Source organism: Sabethes cyaneus, chromosome 3 (assembly GCF_943734655.1).
Source record: "Sabethes cyaneus chromosome 3, idSabCyanKW18_F2, whole genome shotgun sequence".
Lineage (NCBI taxonomy): Eukaryota > Metazoa > Arthropoda > Insecta > Diptera > Culicidae > Sabethes > Sabethes cyaneus.
Genome location: NC_071355.1, coordinates 53,676,652 through 53,696,907, shown reverse-complemented (window position 1 = coordinate 53,696,907; position 20,256 = coordinate 53,676,652). Strand labels below are relative to the sequence as shown.

At 39.4% G+C, this 20,256-nt stretch overlaps 1 protein-coding gene across 1 annotated transcript in view; it reads right to left on the bottom strand.

Moving 5' to 3' along the window:
- LOC128739588 (synaptogenesis protein syg-2) overlaps positions 1-10,494 on the bottom strand; it is a 407,709-nt gene extending 397,215 nt beyond the window's left edge. Inside the window, exons 1-2 of the mRNA XM_053835083.1 lie at positions 10,485-10,494; positions 3,101-3,230 (exon numbers count right to left, since the gene is read on the bottom strand). Coding sequence (XP_053691058.1) covers positions 3,101-3,230; positions 10,485-10,494 — 140 coding nt within the window. The remainder of the gene's footprint in view (positions 1-3,100; positions 3,231-10,484) is intronic.
- Between the last annotated feature and the right edge of the window lie 9,762 nt (positions 10,495-20,256).

Genomic DNA, 20,256 nt, shown 5'->3' with positions numbered 1-20,256 from the left:
GGTTACGGCAAGGTGATGGGCTTTCATGTTTGCTGTTTAACATCGCTTTGGAGGGTGTGATAAGAAGAGCGGGTATAGACACGAGTGGCACGATATTCACGAAGTCCGTCCAGCTTCTTGGTTTCGCTGACGACGTTGACATCATTACACGTACCTTTGAGAGGATGGCGGAAACGTACATCGGACTGAAAGCTGAAGCCAAACGGATAGGACTTGTCATTAATGTATCGAAAACAAAATACATGAAAGGAAGAGGTTCTAAAGAAGTGAATGCTGACCTCCCTCCCCGGATTCATTTAGACGGTGATGAAATCGAGGTGGTAGAAGAGTTCGTGTATCTGGGCTCACTGGTTACCGCAGACAACGACACCAGCAGAGAAATACAAAGACGCATTATGGCAGGAAATCGTGCCTACTTTGGACTCCGTAGGACGCTGCGATCGAACAAAATTCGCCACCGCACGAAGTTAACAATCTACAAGACGCTGATTAGACCGGTAGTCCTTTACGGCCATGAGACATGGACTATGCTCGTGGAGGACCAACGCGCCCTTAGTGTTTTCGAACGGAAGGTGTTGCGCACCATCTACGGCGGAGTGCAGATGGAAGACGGAACGAGGAGGAGGCGAATGAACCATGAATTGCATCAGCTGCTTAGGAAACCACCCATCGCTGCCACCGCAAAAATCGGTCGCCTGCGATGGGCTGGGCATGTCGTGAGGATGTCGGACGACTGCCCGGTTAAAAAAGTTCTCAATAACGATCCGACTGGAACGAGACGGCGGGGCGCGCAGCGAGCAAGATGGATCGATCAAGTGGAAGGCGACCTGCGGACCCTACGTAGACTACGTGGCTGGCGAATTGCGGCCATGGACCGAGTAGAATGGAGACGACTTCTTCGTACAGCAGAGGAAACCACGGCCTGGAGCTGATTAAGTAAGTAAGTATGGTCTTTTCTGCCTGATTTTCAACATTGCGCTCGAAGGTGTTATAAGAAGAGCGACGATCGAAATGCGATGCACGATTTCCAAAAAATCCAGTCAATTTATTTGCTTTGCCGATGACGTGGATGCTTGAGGTGATGCAAGATCAGTACATTTGATCAAAACGCCAAGCAGAGAAGATTGGGTTGAAGATAAATACTATTGTTTGAGTTAGTCACCGTTCACTTTATAATCTGAGTTTCTTGATATTTTCGGTGAAATTTAGACCAATACTGTGTTTTCAGCGGACGTTTCGACCTACTATTCTTCGGTCATTGACTACGCCTAAAACATATTGCTACCAATGGCTACCTTGGAGAGATGCCAATAGCTTTCCTTAGTTTCCAGATCGGTGTCAATTGATTAATTTAATTCAATTCTGATTGATTCGAAGAATCGCAGTCCATCTGTTTTCGGATAATAGCAAAAAACTTAAAGGAGGTTTTGAAGTACCAGAGTTCTCCTAGAGTGCCGCACTTCGGTGGCCTGTGGGAGGTAACAGTTAAAACCAACAAGCAACAACAACAACATTTATTACTACATAATTCACACATCCACCAAATCTAAGCAGTAATGAGTTCACATCCTCTGGTGCCTCTCACCGACCCTATCCCAACGACCTTGCTGCATTGACACTGGTGCGCTTCCTCATCGTATCGTCATTTCAAGAGCTGCCCGAACCAGATCTTCAGTGTATCATTGATCTACTGTTCCATAAAAAAACAGTTTGATGACACATATGATGTTTTGGAGAACTATAACACTAGCAAATTTTCAGCTTTTAGTTTTTTCATCTTATATGTATTCTGATACGGTGTTTTACTATTTTGTGTAGCTTCCTATTAAGTCGTAGAATTTTTCAAAACTATGTTTTGAAGAAATTTTTCAGAACCTTGGCGGTTATAAAAATCATTAATTTCTTCCACGTCAAATAATGTAAGTAAGCCTACATTGCTTCATTGCAAAATTTTTTTCACTTACTGTCAATTTTCAATTGCACTGGCAGCCGACGTAAGCCTCGCGACTGACTAGGTCAGTATGCCACATCACAAGCGTTTATTTTCGTGTTCCTGTGTCAACTGATGTGCATATGAATAAAAATTCACACATGATGTATGCCCGGCATAAACATCGAAATACATCTCTAATTCGGCATCGGCACGCCGCCGCGCCGGTCGGTGCTAACCAAACCCATCCTGCGCTGCCGGTAGTAATACTCGACGGTGGTTGTCACCAAATTGGATTGCCGGTGACGAGGATCAAGAAGATAGATGAAATTCATATGATACTTCCACCCCGATGGCATCGGGCTTCGCAACATCCTGTGCGTTCGAGAGCTTTTTCCGAACGCCTAGCACCAACAGTATCAAAAGCAACCGTCATCTTCGGCGATTGGGCATCCTCCGGGAGGGAGAGAGCGAGGCGGTGGCTCACGAAGGATACTTGTGAATTCATAAGTACTTCGTCGCAACCGCTGCCTACGTCACGGACTTCACCGTTAACTTACTGTTGTGTGAAGGCGGGAGGTGCGGTTGGCTGGATACTTTCGCAGAGTTCTTTGGGTGATCCCCGCCGGCGTGCATACGCCAACATGCGATACGCGCTTGATGGTGGGAGACATTTTACATACTGCGCCACTGGCGGCTGTTGGTTGTTATTTATGCACAGCGCATACTTAGCATAAAAATACAAGACATTTTCTTTGCTGCTCGTGGGCAACCATTTATCCCCGATGGAAACTCGAGCGGGCGCGGGGTGGATGTGAGGGATTGATGTGGATATAGGTTTGAACTTTGGGAAAATACGTGTAGCAGGACGTGTCGAGAAAGGCGATTTGGCGGAAAGTCTTTGAAGTTAAAGCCATCACGGTAGCGGCGGAGGATTTTTTTTGCTTATATGCATGTAAGAAAATTGCCCCATTAGTCTGGCTTAACATGGATCGGGATCCGATGGAAATCCCGCAGGGAGTGAGTTAGCGCTCCCGGGGAAAAGGCTGTCGGTTTCTTTCGGTGGCAAATGATGGAGAATCCCATTACCACACCGGGAGGGGGCTATAAATAGGCATTGGCGTGGTTAAAATGCCATAAACTATCATAAACAGGTTCCGCGTAACTCACCTGTAGATGGGCACGTTGTCCTTGTACCACACGACCAGCAGGATCCGGTCGTTCGGCAGGTTGGACGATACGTCGCACTTGATCTGGGCGGTATCATTCACCAGCACTTTTTCCACGTGCACGGGAACATCTGAAAAGGCAAACGAGCAAAGAAAACAATTACCACTTTGTTTTGCAAAGACACAAAAGCGTTCGGTGCTTGTTTTAAACAATTTTTTAATTGCATCTATTATTTTGTCACGCTGTCACGTAGATTGCTGGTTAAAGAGGAATAAATAATAATGACTTGTCTGAGTGATCGCTGAATTTACATTATTCCCTGGTGATCATTGAATCTGCATGGTTCTTTACTGCCCGCTTTTCGATTGAAATTATTGAAGGGCTCACAATTTTAAAATGGAAAATTTCATCACATCTCTTTTTGTGGGGCTCATTAAAGCTAAAAACTGTTCCAACAATTACGAAAATTCATTTGAAAAAACGTAATGAGAGAGAGTGAAATCCCCGATCAAAATAAAGTATCATAACAATTTGTAACAACTAAACAACACGGAATTGATACTGAAATTACAGAATCACGCAATCGATTAACATTTAATTTGCAGTTGGTTAGTCATAGAGCACCGAAGACCAAACTGAAATGCAATGTTTTTTTTTTAATTCTAGGGGCTAGAATCTCCTGATCGGAAAATCGAAGCACGCCCCATACGGCCCACTGAAAAATGGGGAGAATGTGTTAAAGTAGCGCACCTCTACGCAACAGGAATATTAATTAATGTTTTCCATTAAAGTGGAATAATAATGCATCATAAATATTTTGATTATCCATTCGAGCTTGGATGCTAAGTGGTATGCTCTTTTGTGAACCAGAGCGTCCTGCGCCCCTCCCGGCGGACGTTGGGGGGGCGGTGGCGTTTGGTTTTTGTAGGTTTTGTGTGATACTGATTTTTTTCGTTTTTATTATTTATTATTTACGCTCAGCTACTTCGGAAAAATATGTTGTCATGCGGGGGGCTTTGAAAAAATTTCAATTTATTTTCTGCGCTCAATTGAGCTCCGAGTTTTTTTTTTGCTGCAGCACCGTATTTTCATGATCGCTACACTGAATAGCCAACTGCGAAAAAAGAAAAACAAAAACAAAAAACAAAAAGACATATCATGAAGCGGGTTCAGATCGGTAGTCAATTGGTTTGGGATTGACTATGTACCTCGACGTGGCTGATTGCGACCGAGGGCAGTATAGGCCCCAATTTAAAGTACTGAAGTCGAGATACATGTCGTAGGGCTTTTTGTTGTTTACTGTTATTTTATATAAAAATCTTATCAAGGAGTTCAAAAGTTATGAATTTTGAAAATATTTTCGAAGGCCAAAAAGGTCAAATATGATGTTTAAGGGGCTACTATAATTAGACAGGGCACTCTAAATGTCAAATTAAAAAATACAAGTCTAAAACTTTGTGGCAAATTGGTTCATGTTATTCGTAGGTAATTTCTGCATCGAGGTAGAAAAATGTTTTGGTATAAACAATTTTACGGAACAAATAAATGTTTAAAGAGGTGTAGCTTTTTGTTCCAAAGTTTGCTTGCTAACAAATCGGTAGCAGCGATGGATCATACTGACGCGGACATATCAGAGTTAGTCGCAACTTTTGCTCTACAGACTTGATTTTATTTAGCTGAACATTTTTTCCCAAACGACAGAATTATTTTACGGTGTGGAAATCAGATCCCTGTAGTGCTGAAGTCAAACAAAAACTATCGTGGATGATTAGAATAGAATGCAGTGGTTCTAAGATACTACCTTGCGGCACTTCCTAGATTTAGTGCTGCCAGATCCGCGGATTTATCTGTAGTTCTTCGGATTTAGGAATTTTCTACAGATCTACGGATCACGTTACTCGAATCAATGGATTTTCATAAACGTTATGGAAAAATGAAAATGTCTTTCAGTTGCAAAAATCATGAGTGAAGGAAAATAGTCAACAGTGAGACAGTAGGAATAGTGAGTCAACGGGAATAGCTACGTCATAAAGCATTAAATATCCATGATATCGGTTGAAAATTCCGATTGTTTTCACATATACCCATACTCAAATAAAGGGCAAATTATGGTCAGCTGAGTTTTAATTTACAGTCAATTTATTCGGATGCATCTGCAATTCAATGAGAAAAAATCAGAGATTCCCTGTAGTAAACATAGGATTAAAAATACGTTTTGTTGATGAAAAAAAAAAATACCTGAAAATGATTGCAATAAAATTTACTTTGATATCCCTCCCACCAAAAATGATTTTTATTAAAAAATATATTAAAAACTTTATGATGTACAGTTAGACCACAATCATGGGTCACACACATTTATGGGTGTTTTCAGCCAAAGCTGCTAATTTCCATTTGAATATCACTTAATGATTGTTATTGGTTATTGGAAGTTATTGGTGCTACTAATGAATATCAATTTTATCAATTAATTAGTAAAATATTCTCGCATTAATCACAGGTTCATAATCGTCACTTTCGCGGAAAATAGCGTAGATGCTGAACGAAGCAATTTCCGCTGACTGACTATTATCGTTGTCTTAGTACCAGGGCTGGCCCGTTTACTTTGACTCAATTTCGATTCATTTGACAGCACTAGTAGAACTAGTTATCATCTTCAAATGTAGAACTAGTTATCAGCTTCAATTTTACTGAATAAAGTTTTGCTGTATCTGTTGTAGTTACGATGCTACAATGCTAGTACGTCATTAGTAACTAAATGAGCATTCATTTGAGCATTTCATCATGCTAGTACCTTATTAGTGACTAAATGAATGCTTATTTAGTTACTAATGACGTACAGATACAGCAAAACTTTATTCAGCAAAATTGAAGCTGATAACTAATTCTACATTTGAAGATGATAACTAGTTCTACTAGTGCTGTCAAATGAATCAAAATTGAGTCAAAGTGAACGAACAAGCCCTGCTCAGTACTGATATTCTTCCCTGCAATTTTCCCTGTTTTTCTCTCTATAAGGTAATTAATTGAAAACTGTTAAATACCTAAGCCTTTAGAACACAATACAACACAAAGGCAAAGAAAATATGACTCAAATAGGGTTAAAAGACAACAAAGAGATAGTCGAAAGATGGCGTACGGATGACGGAATTGCGATTTAAAGATGACGAAACAAAGAAGAAAAGATGGTTGAAACATAATGAAAAATTGACGAAAAGACAATGAAAAATTGACGACAAAAACTTAATGGAAATAATATGCCATAAAAAGTTAATGAAAAAACGCCGGAGTAGTACCAAAAAAACACGACTAAAAGACGTTTAAAAAACACTAAACCCTTCAAAAGAGACGACGAATATATGGCATACAAGGTGACGAAAAAACAATAAAAAGACAATATTGAAGAACAAGTTTACGACGAAAAATTAGCAAAGAAAATGACGACAAGAAATGGCAAAACGATGATAAAACTCAACGAAAATATCATTAAAAATAAAGAAAAGACTATAAAATGGTGATGAAAAAAGCGCCAAACCAAGACAAAAAAGATGATTAACGGCCGCGGAAAAAATTGACAAGGACATGTCAAAAGTAGAGATCAAAAACCAGACGACGAAAATATGTTGAAACAGTATCAAGAAACCCATGAGAAGATGACAAAAGTACGACAGAGAGATACTAAAAAGACGGCGAATACGGTGAAAGTTGACGAAAAGACGACAGAAATAAAAGTAAAAAAGTTTTTGTCCCTCCGGTGTTGGGCCATTGAAGGGGGGGGGGGGGGATCGAAAAAAAAACAAAGAGAATTTTTTAATCGAGCAAAAAAATATGGATTTTAGACATTTTTACTTAAAGTTTAAACGTGAAAACCAAATCTTTTCTTGCTTTTATTAAATACGTTGTTATTTTTCATGCAAAAATCTACGAACAAAAAGACAAAAACGAAAGAAATTTTGTTTGGCCAAGTTTCGAAAATTCCACTGTTTAAACTTCCATTTCTATTTCGTGCTAGAAGCGTTAACTCTACTCGTACACTCATTTTTCGAGTTTTTCAGGTTGTAGAGCCCACAGACAATCGATTTTATAAAAAAAATTTAACTCATATCCTAAAAATTATTTTTTTGTCCCCCGATTTTCCAAGCCAATTTCCAAGGGGGGAGGGGGGTGACAAAAACTTTGAGAATGATTTGCAATGGCCTAATTTGAAAAAAAAAAACGAAAAGATTACAATAAAACACGACGAAATGCCGGGAAAAAGACAACATTCTTGTTGTTTTGACAATAAATAGGACGAAAGATGATGAAATGATTAAAGAAACGAAGAATATGTGGTAAAACAACGACGATAAACACCAAGACAGCTACAAAAACGTAAAAAGGTTCAAACAGACGTCAAATTATAAAAATACGACAAAGACGTAACAGAGAGACAATGAATAGGAAGTAATTAGGATATTTAAAAGACAACTGCCAGGTAGTAAAAAACAACGGAATGATAAAGAAGTGACGAAAAGTAGGTATAAATACCAAGAAGAAAAGGCGAAAATGCGATGAAAAGACATAAAAAAGCAATTTAAAATGACTAAAAAATTATAAGAAAAGCAGAATGCAGAAAAAACGACAAGAAGACGATAGCAAAAGGCAAGGGAGTACACATACGAAGAATTAAAGATAAGAGACGAAAAAAACAAACGATAAAAACTGAATGATGGAATTCGCAAAAGCAAAGACAAAAGGCACATATGAGGAAATATGCGTTCTTAAATTATTCAGGTAAGATTTATAATACCGTACCGCATAGCCTTGAAAGACAATCAAGAACGAAAAGAAATGCTCGGCGGAATGAATGGTTTATCTTTGTAAAAAGAAACTCTAGTGCAGTCAATCCACAATCATGGGTCACACACAATTGTGGGTCATTTTAGATTTAGCTGCTAATTTGCGTTTGAATATCACCTAAATTGATCGCATTATTAGTGCTACTTATGAGTAACAATTTTATCAATCAATTGGTATAAAATTCGTGCATTAATCAGGAGTAAAAGTTAAAATGGCCCATAATTGTGTGTGACCCATGTTTGTGGACTGATTGTATATCGGAAAACAATACACACCGATATCCATTTACTAAGATGCGCAACGATACGATAGGCATAATGTACATTAGGCATACGGACATTAGGCACAATGGATGATTGGCATAATGGATTGCAGGCATTATGAACGGCAGGGATAATGAACGGTAGGCATAGTGAACGATAGGCATAATGGACATTAGGCATAATTTACAAAACTAGCGAAGCTTCCTTTCCTATGAATACGTACTTGAGCCAATCATCACTCCGTCACAATATAATGAAAACCGGGACCGCTCGTTCAACAGAAATTCATTTGGCATAATGTTGTTTGACATAAAAGCTTTGGCATAAACATAAGGGACCATTTGGCATAACCAATTTTCGACATAATTCCGTAATAAATATTTTACGACTTCTCGTAGACGATTCCGGGCGCGACGGTCGCAGGTCACAAGTGTTCACCGGCGATCCACCGTCAGAAGCGCTGTCCCCCGCAGAAGTTACGTCTATTTAGGTGCATGCATTTTCCTAGGTTTAGTCATTAGTAGGGGTTATCTCTTAGTTGAGTACGAACGAGCAGGCTTCGTTTTCGGTTTTTCGCTCAGTAGATGCTCATTAGACTATAGCGCCAACGAAGCAGAAGTCGAAAAAGTAGGATACGAGTCAAAACACACTTATAGCTAGCTAGCTAGAAAACTAAATAATACTGTTAATGAAGCAAATTTATTGTGGTTGCTTATATTACCACGTTAAAACTAGTTGGCTGCATCACGCCCAACAAACATTTTTGTAATAGTGTATCAAACGCTTATTTCCTGGACATTAGTTGTATAACGGTTGAATAAACCACTCTTCAAATAAAGTGTTATTAGTGCGTCTCTTATAAACTTACCATAAGAGTGGTGTAGCAATACAAAATGGCGCACCAATCAAAATTGATCTAATCGCGGTTGCTTGACAAAGCGCAAAAAATCTGTTAGTTTTATAGAGCTATTAAAACAGTAACACTCTGACCAAACAGTTTTTAGCTGCTATTATAAAGAATACTAAAGTTCAACACCGAAATCACTTTTTTATGCGAGGCCATGTTGCCATATTCTGGTACTGTGTTTTATCTTACAAACAAGAATTCAGTAAAGCAAAGTGTTTTGCAGAAAGACAGTTATTATCAATCGGTTTTCCTGTCACAGGAAGCAACTAAATGATTTTTCCTAGAAATTGAAATTGACTAACTAAATATTTCATTTTGTTATTACAACCAGTTTGCAAACCCAAAATACAACCGAAAATTGCAAAATGTCAATGGCACGTTGATTTTGTCCACCTATCACATCAATATGCACGATAACATTTGATGCGCATGTGGTGCAAACGAACTAAGATTGCTCAAAAGTGTAATTATTATTATTCTACGGTATTTTTTATTAGGGTCTCTATAAACCTGTAACCTGTAACCCTATAAACCTATAAATGATCTGACAGTAAACTAAACTTTTCTGCTCACTGTAAGTTTAAGTTGACAAAGCTGGCGAACTGATTTTGCTTTTACCAGAGTGAAAAGCGAAAAGGTTTATTGAATTATGGGGGTAGTTGTCAACCAGCAAAAGCTTATTCGGTTTTATTGTTGCTCATTCCGCAGAGCGTGATACAACTACTTGAGCTAATAATCTGATTCTTATAGAAGTTATGAAAACATTCTGAGGAGTGGGCTACTTGGTCAGAAGGTAGTTTTATAGCGGTCATCAGAAAGTTTTAGTACCTCATAGTTTTATCAGGGGGACCCTTTAGCCGCAAGGTTACCGAGTCTGCCTTGACAAGCGAGTGGTCGGGGGTTCGAATCTTAGTAGAATCAGGCCATTCGATGTTAAGTGACTTTAGTATGGGTTTATTCTCAGGCCCCTCCACATCCTTCCTACTACATTCTGCATTTACTAACAATGAAAGCCTCTTGCCAGGGCAAGTTATAAGAGTGGTACTAGCTTGAGGTGCGAATGAAGCCTCTTGTTCAAGGGCAAATTATAGCTTATTCCCCTTCCTGGTTCTAGGAACGAGATTAATAATGCATAAGTGGTAAGGAACACATACATACACACATACAAACCCTCACTCTGTGCTGAACTCTGCTTTACCGACCATGAAGCCTTTAGCCGGGGCTGGTTATAAGAATGATACTTGCTCGAGGTGCGAATAAAGCCTCTTGTCCAAGGACAAATTATAACTAGTCTCCGCACTTCCTGGCTCTAGAGCTAGATTGGTTGAAAAGGAGTAAGAAGCGTAGAGGGAAAAAGGGGTGAAAACAAACCTACCCCGTAACATAGTGACAGTTATTAACAGTTTCCCATAACACCTGCCAGTGTCAAAAATGTCGCGACGATCGTTTTTACGTGCCGGCCAAAATTGACGCACCTTCGATTTCCAAAGGAAATGTTAATTTTTGTTACGTTAAATGTGAACGCAAAAAGCTGTCTGGACAACGATTTGAAAAGTGCGTATTGATTATTTCAGCATTGTTGCATGTTTTCGGTAAAACTGTTTGAATTCTTGGTGGGTTGCTTGATTGATTTGTTTACAAGATAAAATGCGGTAATTATTACAAGATTGTCACTCTTGTGTACGAGTTGTCTGCTCTAAAGTATTCAAATATTACGTGTTTCATTGAAAGTTATCCGCTGCGCAATTCAAAATGAAATGCTCTTTCATGATTGCTGGATCGATTTTGTCGTTAACAGAACAAGTTAAGCAAAATTCAAGAGTAAATCCAAGCAATAGAGATCGTTGCAGTTGTACAAAAAACACTCTGTTACATGACAGAACCAAATAGAGCATGTTATTATGACAGAAGAACCAGTTATGCTGCTATTGTCATTACCACGGAAACGTTTTGATACTTGACATAATGTTGTCAGTTCGTAAAATACTCTATTGAAATAATAAACCAATTCAGATCTTATATGCACAAGGGATTTTTTGCCAAAACAAATGATAATAAACTCTTTCTTCGATATTTACGCCGCTTTCAAACATCTGTCGTGAACCATGAACCAGCAGTTTTAAGTACGTTTGATTAGTATGGGAGCTGTCACATTGTTACCGGGTTGAAACAAACCGACACTTTAAGCACGGATAAGCAGTTCGCTCACTCTATAGCGATACTGCAATAACAACGAAGTGCGGAACAACACCTGGATAAAATCACAATAGATCAAAATGCTGGTCGTAGTGATAATATCCACACAAAAAAAAACTAGTTTTATTAGCGGTTTTATAAAATTGGTCAAGAAAACCACTAGGATCGCAATAAAACTTAGAAATGTTACTTGAGTTATGCTTAATGTATTTATGCCTGACGTCCGTATGCCTAATGGGGTATACTCAATTTACATTATTAAGTAAAACTAACAAACCTTCAAATGAGGCACGAATGTCGGTTAAACTATCATTTAAACCAAAAATTTGAATAATTTATGCCGAAAACAAACAAACCCTTTTGTTATAAAAAAAACAGCTGGTAAAACAATGGACTTTTCTTTAGCAAAACCAGGCATCACTAGGCGTGTGCGGCCAAACATCTGGGAATGTCAATGGACAAATTTATAAAGAGTAAGACGAATGCTTCAAAAGCGGGATTTGCCCATATTGATATTTTACAAAGGTCCTTAGTAGGTGGCAACATAATATTCACGTTCCAGCATTTATTTGGTGTCGGCCTTGATGAAGGTTTGTGAGTTACTTCCTGCACAGCTTCCTTGGGCGAGTGTCTAAGTCTGAGTTACGAATGGCCGGCGTGTCCGGCTCGCTATTCCGGTTCGGTGCTCTTCGAATATTACTCACGTGTAGTCTAGAACGTGCTATTGAACTTTCCACAATACAAACCAAAAGTTTCGCCTTCTTTGCCACATCCCGAATCAAAATGTTGGGTTTACTACCATTCTGGCATTCTCCAGGTATGTGATGCCGCGTTTCTTACCAGTTGAGATGCGGAGACTTTGTCATTTGTTCTGGTTTATTTCCCAATCGTTTCCTACCGTTACCATCTTTCCACTTGATAATCTGAAGCTTCTTCAACATTTTGATTATTTGGGCTGTTTACCGATCCATCAATAAGAAATATTTGAATTTTCGAAGAGAGTGCAATTTGTGTGCACATTTTACAGTCCTAAAAATATCACTGTAATCGCAAAATGTATGACGAAAAACAATAAATTGACAGTGTGCGCGAAATAGAACAAATTAACATTTTGCTCTCTCTCTATCTCTCTATCTATCTCTCTCGATAGTCAAAGATACTAGCGATGAAGACATTCAATTGAAGGAAACAATTCTAAGTGTGGAGAGCCGGATGATATGGAAACTGAGATAATGATAATAAGAAACCTGTCGATGTTGAAGAACTCATTTTTGTTTCAAAAGAAGATAATTTGGAGCTCCAAACCGTTGAACAAGCCAACCGGATGACTTCGTAGAGATAAAATTACCACACTTCGTTCAGGACTGACAAAATTTGTTATGAATCTTAATGCATTTAATTTCATTACAGCATTCTCCATTCTTACAAAAAGGGGACGGTGTACCGTATCAGTTTTGGCAAATCTCACGTTTGCAAAATTATTTCAAAGCAAGCCACGAGCGGCTTATGGGTCACAAATTTTACTCAAGCCATCGCATCGGAGTAAAAAACAAGAATTTAGACTCTCACGATGACTCGAATGAACTTGAATGATTTTTCAGAATAATCATAAATTGAACGGAACCTTTGCGTTTTTTAGTAACACATGGCCACAACTCCATGTTTTCGTCTTCAAGTTTAACGTCCATAATATGGACTCCATATGGTATATTAAACTGAGGTATTTCTTTCTCCTCTTTTTCTACATTGGTTTTAGCACCGATTAGTCTTTGGTATTAGTATTTAATACTAACATAAAAATTTAATCATTATTACGATTGTCTTCTTAAAGGTGACTAGTTTTAATTTTATTGTTGAACTAGCTGACCCGACAAACTTCGTATTGCCACAAATTAACCTGTGTTGTACATAAATCATGAATCTCGGATGATCTTTGTCACTATCTCGAGTTTTGCAAGCCCCCCCGTGGGCGGCGCTTCCGACGGCGGGTCACCGGCAACACTCGCGACCGGCTCGTCCTGAATGATCTAGTGTTACTATAGATAGTTTTTGTGGTCGTGTTATTGATTAATGTTTTATGGAAGAGTCTCGAATTTCTCGAGTTGGATTAGTTTTTGAGTTTCGCAAAAATTTCTGTTTTATTTGTATGAGAGTCCATATCCCCCTACCACAGGGGTGAGAGGTCTCTAACTATCATAAAATAAATTCAAGACTCAAAAATCTCCTACATGCTAAATTTGGTTCCATTTGCTTGATTAGTACTCAAATTATAAGGAAATTTGTATTTCATTTGTATGGGAGCCCACCCTCTTAAAAGGGAAAGGGGTCGTAATACACCACAGAAAAAAAATTCTGCCATCTAAAACTCTCACATGCCAAATTTGGTTCCATTTGCTTGATTAGTTCTAAAGTTATGAGCAAATTTGTATTTCGTTTGAATGGGAGCCGCCCCCCCCCCTCCTAAAAAGGTAAGAAGTCCTAATTCATCATGGGAAAAATGGTTGCCTCCAAAAACACCCACATGCCAAATATGGTTCCATTTGCTTGATTAGTTCTCGAATTACGAGGAAATTTGTATTTCATTTGTGTAGAAGCCCCCCCTCTTGAAGTGTGGAAGGATCCTAATTCACCGTAGAAAATATTTTTGCCTCCAAAAACCTCCACATGCCGAATTTGGTTCTATTTGCTTGATTAGTTCTCGAGTTATGGGGAAATTTGTATTTCATTTGTATTGGAGCCCCCCCTCCTAATGTGAGAAGAGGTCCTAATTCATCACAGAAAAAATTCTTGCCTCCAAAAACACCTACACGCCAAATTTGGTTCCATTTGCTGGATTAGTTCTCGAGTTATGAGGAAATTTGTATTTCGTTTGTATAGGACCCCCCCTCCTAAAGTGGGAAGGGGTCCCAATTCATCATTGAAAAAAAAATTGTCTCCAAAAACACACATATGCCAAATTTGGTTCAATTCGCTTGATTAGTTCTCGAGTTATGAGGAAATTTGTATTTCATTTGTACAGGAGCCCCTCCTCTTAAAGTGGGGAGGGGTCCTAATTCACCATAGAAAATTTTCTTGCTCTCGAAAACCTTCACATGCCAAATTTGGTTGCATTTGCTTGATTAGTTCTCGAGTTATGAGGAAATTTGTATGGAAGCCTCCCCTCTTAAAGGGGAGAGGAGTTATAATTCCTCTTACAAAGAGGGGAGCGGTCTCAATTCACCATAGAATAAATTTTTGTCACCAAAAAAAACACCCACATGCCAAATGTTGTTCTATTGCTTGATTAGTTCTCGAGTTAGGAGGAAATTTGTATTTCATTTGTATAGGAGCCCCCCCTCTTAGAGTGGGGAGGGGTCCTAATTCACCGTAGAAAATTTTCCTGCCCTCGAAAACCTTCACATGCCAAATTTGGTTCCATTTGCTTGATTAGTTCTCGAGTTATGAGGAAATTTGTATGGAAGCCCCCCCTCTTAAAGGGGAGAGGAGTTACAATTCCCCTTATAAAGAGGGAGGGGTCTCAATTTACCATAGAATAAATTCTTGTCACCGAAAACACCCACATGCCAAATTTGGTTCCATTTGCTGGATTAGCTCTCGAGTTATAAGGAAATTTGTATTTCGTTTGTATAGGAGCCCCCCCCCCCCCCCCCCCACTTAAAGTGGGGAGGGGTCTCAATTCATCATAGAAAAAAATTTTGTCTCCAAAAACACACACATGCCAAATTTGGTTCCATTTGCTTGATTAGTTCTCGAGTTATGAGGAAATTGGTATTTCATTTGTACAGGAGCCCCCCCTCTTAAAGTGAGGAGGGGTCCTAATTCAACATAGAAAATTTTCTTGCCCTCGAAAACTTTCACATGCCAAATTTGGTTCCATTTGCTTGATTAGTTCTCGAGTTATGAGGAAATTTGTATGGAAACCCCCCCTCTCAAAGGGGAGAGGAGTTATAATTCCCCTTATAAAGAGGGGAGGGGTCTCAAATTACCCTAGAATAAATTCTTGTCACCGAAAACACCCACATGCCAAATTTGGTTCTATTTGCTTGATTAGTTCTCGAGTTATGCAGAAATTTGTGTTTCATTTGTATGGGAGCCCCCCCTCTTAGTGGGGGGAGGGGTCTCTAACCATCACTAAAACCTTTCCTGGCCCCAAAAACCTCTACATGCAAATTTTCACGCCGATTGGTTCAGTAGTTTTTGATTCTATAAGGAACACAGGACAGACAGACAGAAATCCATTTTTATAGGTATAGATTCCTTAGGTTCTCGTCCTACTGTCATCAAGAATCGCCACTAATCTCAAAACAAACGCTCAAAGCTGACAGAGCTATTCCTCATATCAACACTCAGTGGCATGCATGAGTGTCTCCTCCCCCGTCTATACACCAAAATACCGTCGTTGGAAAGCCGACTCCACTGGATACGTGATGTATTTAGGAAGTTTCCGCAACGTGCTGGCCCCAAACTCACTGTTGTCTTCGAAAAGCCTTGTTAAAAAGCATCGACTTTTGCCGCACTTCGCTGCGGAAACGCGGCAACCCTCAAAAGTTGAAATATGATGCAATTAATGCCGCCAGTAGCAACTGTTTTTCCAGTTCGCTTCCCCTCCCAGCAGCAGCAGCCGGATCGAATGTTTATTGGCATGGGAACCTATTTAACCCACGGGGCATCATTAAGCCAGACGATCCGAGCCGGCGCCTTTAATTTGCCAGTTCGCTTCGGTTGCCTCGTCGGCGGCAGCTCCAGCAGCAGCAGCAGCAGCAGCAGCAGTTTTCCGTTTACGCCGGAGGAAAGTACATTATTTAACACATCGTTGAGCAAAATTAATTGAATGTGGAATTGATCGGACTTTATGTTGCATGCATTTGGTGTTGTGCTTTTCGCCCGGTCTGGAAGTCTTTGCTGTCTATACGCCCGCAGGGGCACTGTTCTACGATGAAACTCAGGTTCTTAATCTAGTGCATGTTTCGCTATCAAGTTGAGTGTCGTTTTTTCAAACTTTAAATATGCCAATACATTTGGTTAAATTCGATACCTAATTCCAACGATGAAGTCATGAAGGTTAACCCACCGAGTTTACGACTTGTAGCACTCAAACGCTAAACATGTTGTCATGATCAGATTATTGTTTGAAATATTCAATTTTACTTAAACCGTACCCCGAGCATACCAACAGCGCTTGTATAAACTTTTGAAATGCTAATTAATTAGTTCAACCAGTTCGAAGCAGCAGGTAAACATCGACTAAATGGATGGCAAATATTTGTCTAAATCACAACTATTTCACGGCAAAATAGCTCATTCGCACCAGCCAGCGATGAAACTCTGTCATCGTGTTCGCATCGAACCGACTCATTGCTAGCAAAGAAAGTCGCCCATGATAATAAGATAAATCGTAGCAAATAAATTAAATGTCAACAGCAAGCAAAGCAAAGCGAGTCTTCGAACGGAATGATGAAAGGAAAGGCCGTCTCATCACCGCCGGTGATGAGGACGAGATGCCTGCGAACTATATTGGTACCAGCCAGCGGCACTGGATATACTATTTGCCGAACGTTATCATCGCACATCAGTTTCACCACAATAAACCTAACAAAAAGTTCCCCTGCTCTCGGTCCCTTCCATATCATATCGTACGTTTTTCTGGGGTTGAGACGACGAACCAGTCTAGAAATAACCACCGTCCCAAGTTCAAACCCGCACGGTAACGGCAGGCAGCTCTAAGAAAAGGTGCTGTCTTTCATGTCCCAGTGTGGTTCGTTCCTTCGTCACCGGCAAAGTTCGTCGAGATGAACATGAAGATTAAAAGCTCCGACGAAAGATTTCCATCAACAACCACCCATCATCGGCCGCAATTACCCTGGCGCAATTCGTTCGCTAACCCATATTTCCGTACACGATGATAAATTGCATGTTTCCGTAAATCCCCCGACTCATCGCCGTCGCAAGGATCAAATCTTCTAATTCATCGTGTTAGTCGGTAAGCAGCCGGGCCGGGCGGGGCTCCCAAAAGAGTGCTTCGTTTATGAATTCCGGAGACTACACGAATTCATATACGCGCGAAGGTTACGACTGACGAAACTACCCAACACGAGCAAACGTGTGACAAATGCGGGGAGACTTCCTTCCAGACTTCGCAGTGTATGACGCACTGAGTGACGGAAATGATGGAAAACATTGAACGGGCTCATCTTACTAGAAGGAGTGACAGTGCGAAAGTAAAAACACCAATCTTAAAGGAGATAGATGAGAAGTTCATACACATCATTGTTGTATTGTATTGCGATATGTTTATGTATGATTCACTGCTTTCGTTTTTTTGATTCAACTATTTTTATCCATACCGATTGTCTGATTTTCTCTTTTTATTTAAAAGTTTGGCCGCTTGGCTTGAGACATAGCAGCATTATTAAAGTTTAATAATAACATACATTACATACCACCGATCCAGTCCGCTTTAGTTCAAAGGTTCACTAATATCTGCGATCCACAGGGCCTGTGGGAAACTGGGCTCGAAACCAGATATAATTGGTGCCCATTACAGCTTGCCTCGATCCGTGGATCCCCTGGAGCTTGAGTAGAGAGGAACGTTATACAAACTTAATAAGCGTTGCTGCAATGACCTTCCCTTATCTAATTTCCTGCTTTTTCTCTTCGCGTCTTGTCTCCCCCTGAGTTACTATTAACACCTTTATTCCATCACTTTCTTCTACCGTTACCTCCGGTTATTGTAAAGATTACCGTTAAAAAATTCAATTTGAATGATTTCACCAAAAACGTATCCATTAATACAGAATAGGAATCGAAGAACTATGAGCTCTATCAAATTGATTAAATTTGGATAGTCTTACGTCAACTTTTTCTCGTACATTCCGTGTGGATGAAGACTTTTCATGTTTTGTTTAGATTTTTCAGATGTGGCTTGAATCACAAGAACGACTGGTCCGTTTTCATTCCTTACACTTCTGCAGGGAATATCTTCGAAATAACTACAGGACTTTGTATCACAGGGCATAACAACTTATTAAATTGTAGTAAGTCTAGTGTCCTGTACATAGATAGATCTGCATATTATTAAATTGTTGAACATGACATAGAAATATTTCGATATGAATGAAACATGTATTCGTTTTTGATATTATTGAACATGACGTAGAAATATTTCGAAATGGATGAAATAGCAGTTATTGATATTATTGAACATGACGTAGAAATGTTTTAGTATTAATGCTGTAGCATTTACTTGAGAAAACAGCCGCATCCTAATGCATACAATGTAAATCGATTGTACAAGAAAGGTAGAAGATTTCTTTTATAAATTACACCTGTATTTCGTGTTTAAAACTTCATGTTTTAACTAGTGAACACATGTTGTTTCTGAGAGTAGCGCCCTTTGGGCTTGTGAAGTCCTGTTAGAAAAACTGTCAGTCGGATCAGTATATGTACAGAAGAACTTGAAACGAAAAAAATCAGTGGGGTTGGGCACAAGACGCGACCGCATAGGTGACGCAGGACTACGTAAGTCTCTTTGTAGCGATAGTAGCATGTATCCATGCATGTAATAATACGATTCTTCATGCTACATGCAGCATTTGTTGAAACTAACTGCAGTTTGAACAAATTCGATTATTTTAGATGAATGTTAATCGCGTCTCAAATCTTACTTCAACATCAAACACTATTTACATGTAAATGTATTTTGGTGACATCAAAAAATTGTTATGTTAAAATGGCTTGATGCGCTGCAGGTTGAGAAAGTCGATAATTTTTTACAGGTCTTGACGTAGGACTACGTTGACTAGTTCTCGCGTTTTGAGGAAATTTGTGTTTCATTTGTATAGGAGCTCCCTCTCTTACGCCCTCCTTAAATTTGGTCTCTAATACCCCATAAAATTGCTGGTCATTTTATCTATCTAACGACATATAAATTGTGCAGTTCGGTATAGTAGCTTAGTAGTTATTAGCATTTGAAATCTCTCATTCAAACGTAACACTTCTATTTTCGTTTTCACAAAGTGCTACCCAGTCCCAGTAAAGTAAACAAAGACGTAGTCCTACGTCAACAATTGAATTTTCTCAACCTGCAGTTAATCCCAATAAATGCTGCATTTAGCATGATGTACATGAAGAATTGTATTATTACATGCGTGGATACATGCTACTATCACTACAAAGAGACTTACGTAGTCCTGCGTCACCTTTGCGGTCGTGTCTTGTACACGACCTCAAACAACACCACCAAACACGTCCTCAAATCGTACGCGAGCTCGAATGACAGTGATCGCACCACCTACCTCGGTGGATCCAGAACAATTCTTTTCCACTCAGAACAATTCCTTCCTGTGACATTTGTGGGAGACGCAAAGGATTCCTCGGTCTCTAGTAGCAGCAAGTGTCGGACCAACATTCCTTACCCTCCCAAATTGACCTGTCTGGGCGTGGCTAGCTTTGCTATTGATCATCACATAGTATTTAGTGATGTCCGAAATTTTCAATTATTCGATTACCGATTAATCGGCGAGCGTTGTCTGCACTAATCGATTAGTTCAACTATTCGTACTAGTGGTATTCGATTAGAAATATTCGAATACTTTTTTCATTAATTCGATTAATCGAACGATTATGAACGATTAGCGGTCATTATTCGCTTTCATATTATTTCCGTTGAACTATTCGATTAATTCAACTACTCGTGCTGGCAGTATTCGATTAAAAATTATTCGAATATTTTTATAGTTATTCGATTAGTTGAATTAATCGAACGATTAACGGACATCACTAATAGTATTAGATCACCAGAAAATGCGCACTGAGAATGATCTGCTACTCCCAAGCATCATTCTGATGGTTCTTTGTGCAATTTTAGCTGATATCAATAGCGGGTAACTCACGGGCGGTCAAACTAAGCTAAGCTATGCTAAGCTAATTATTGAGCATGACGTAGAAATATT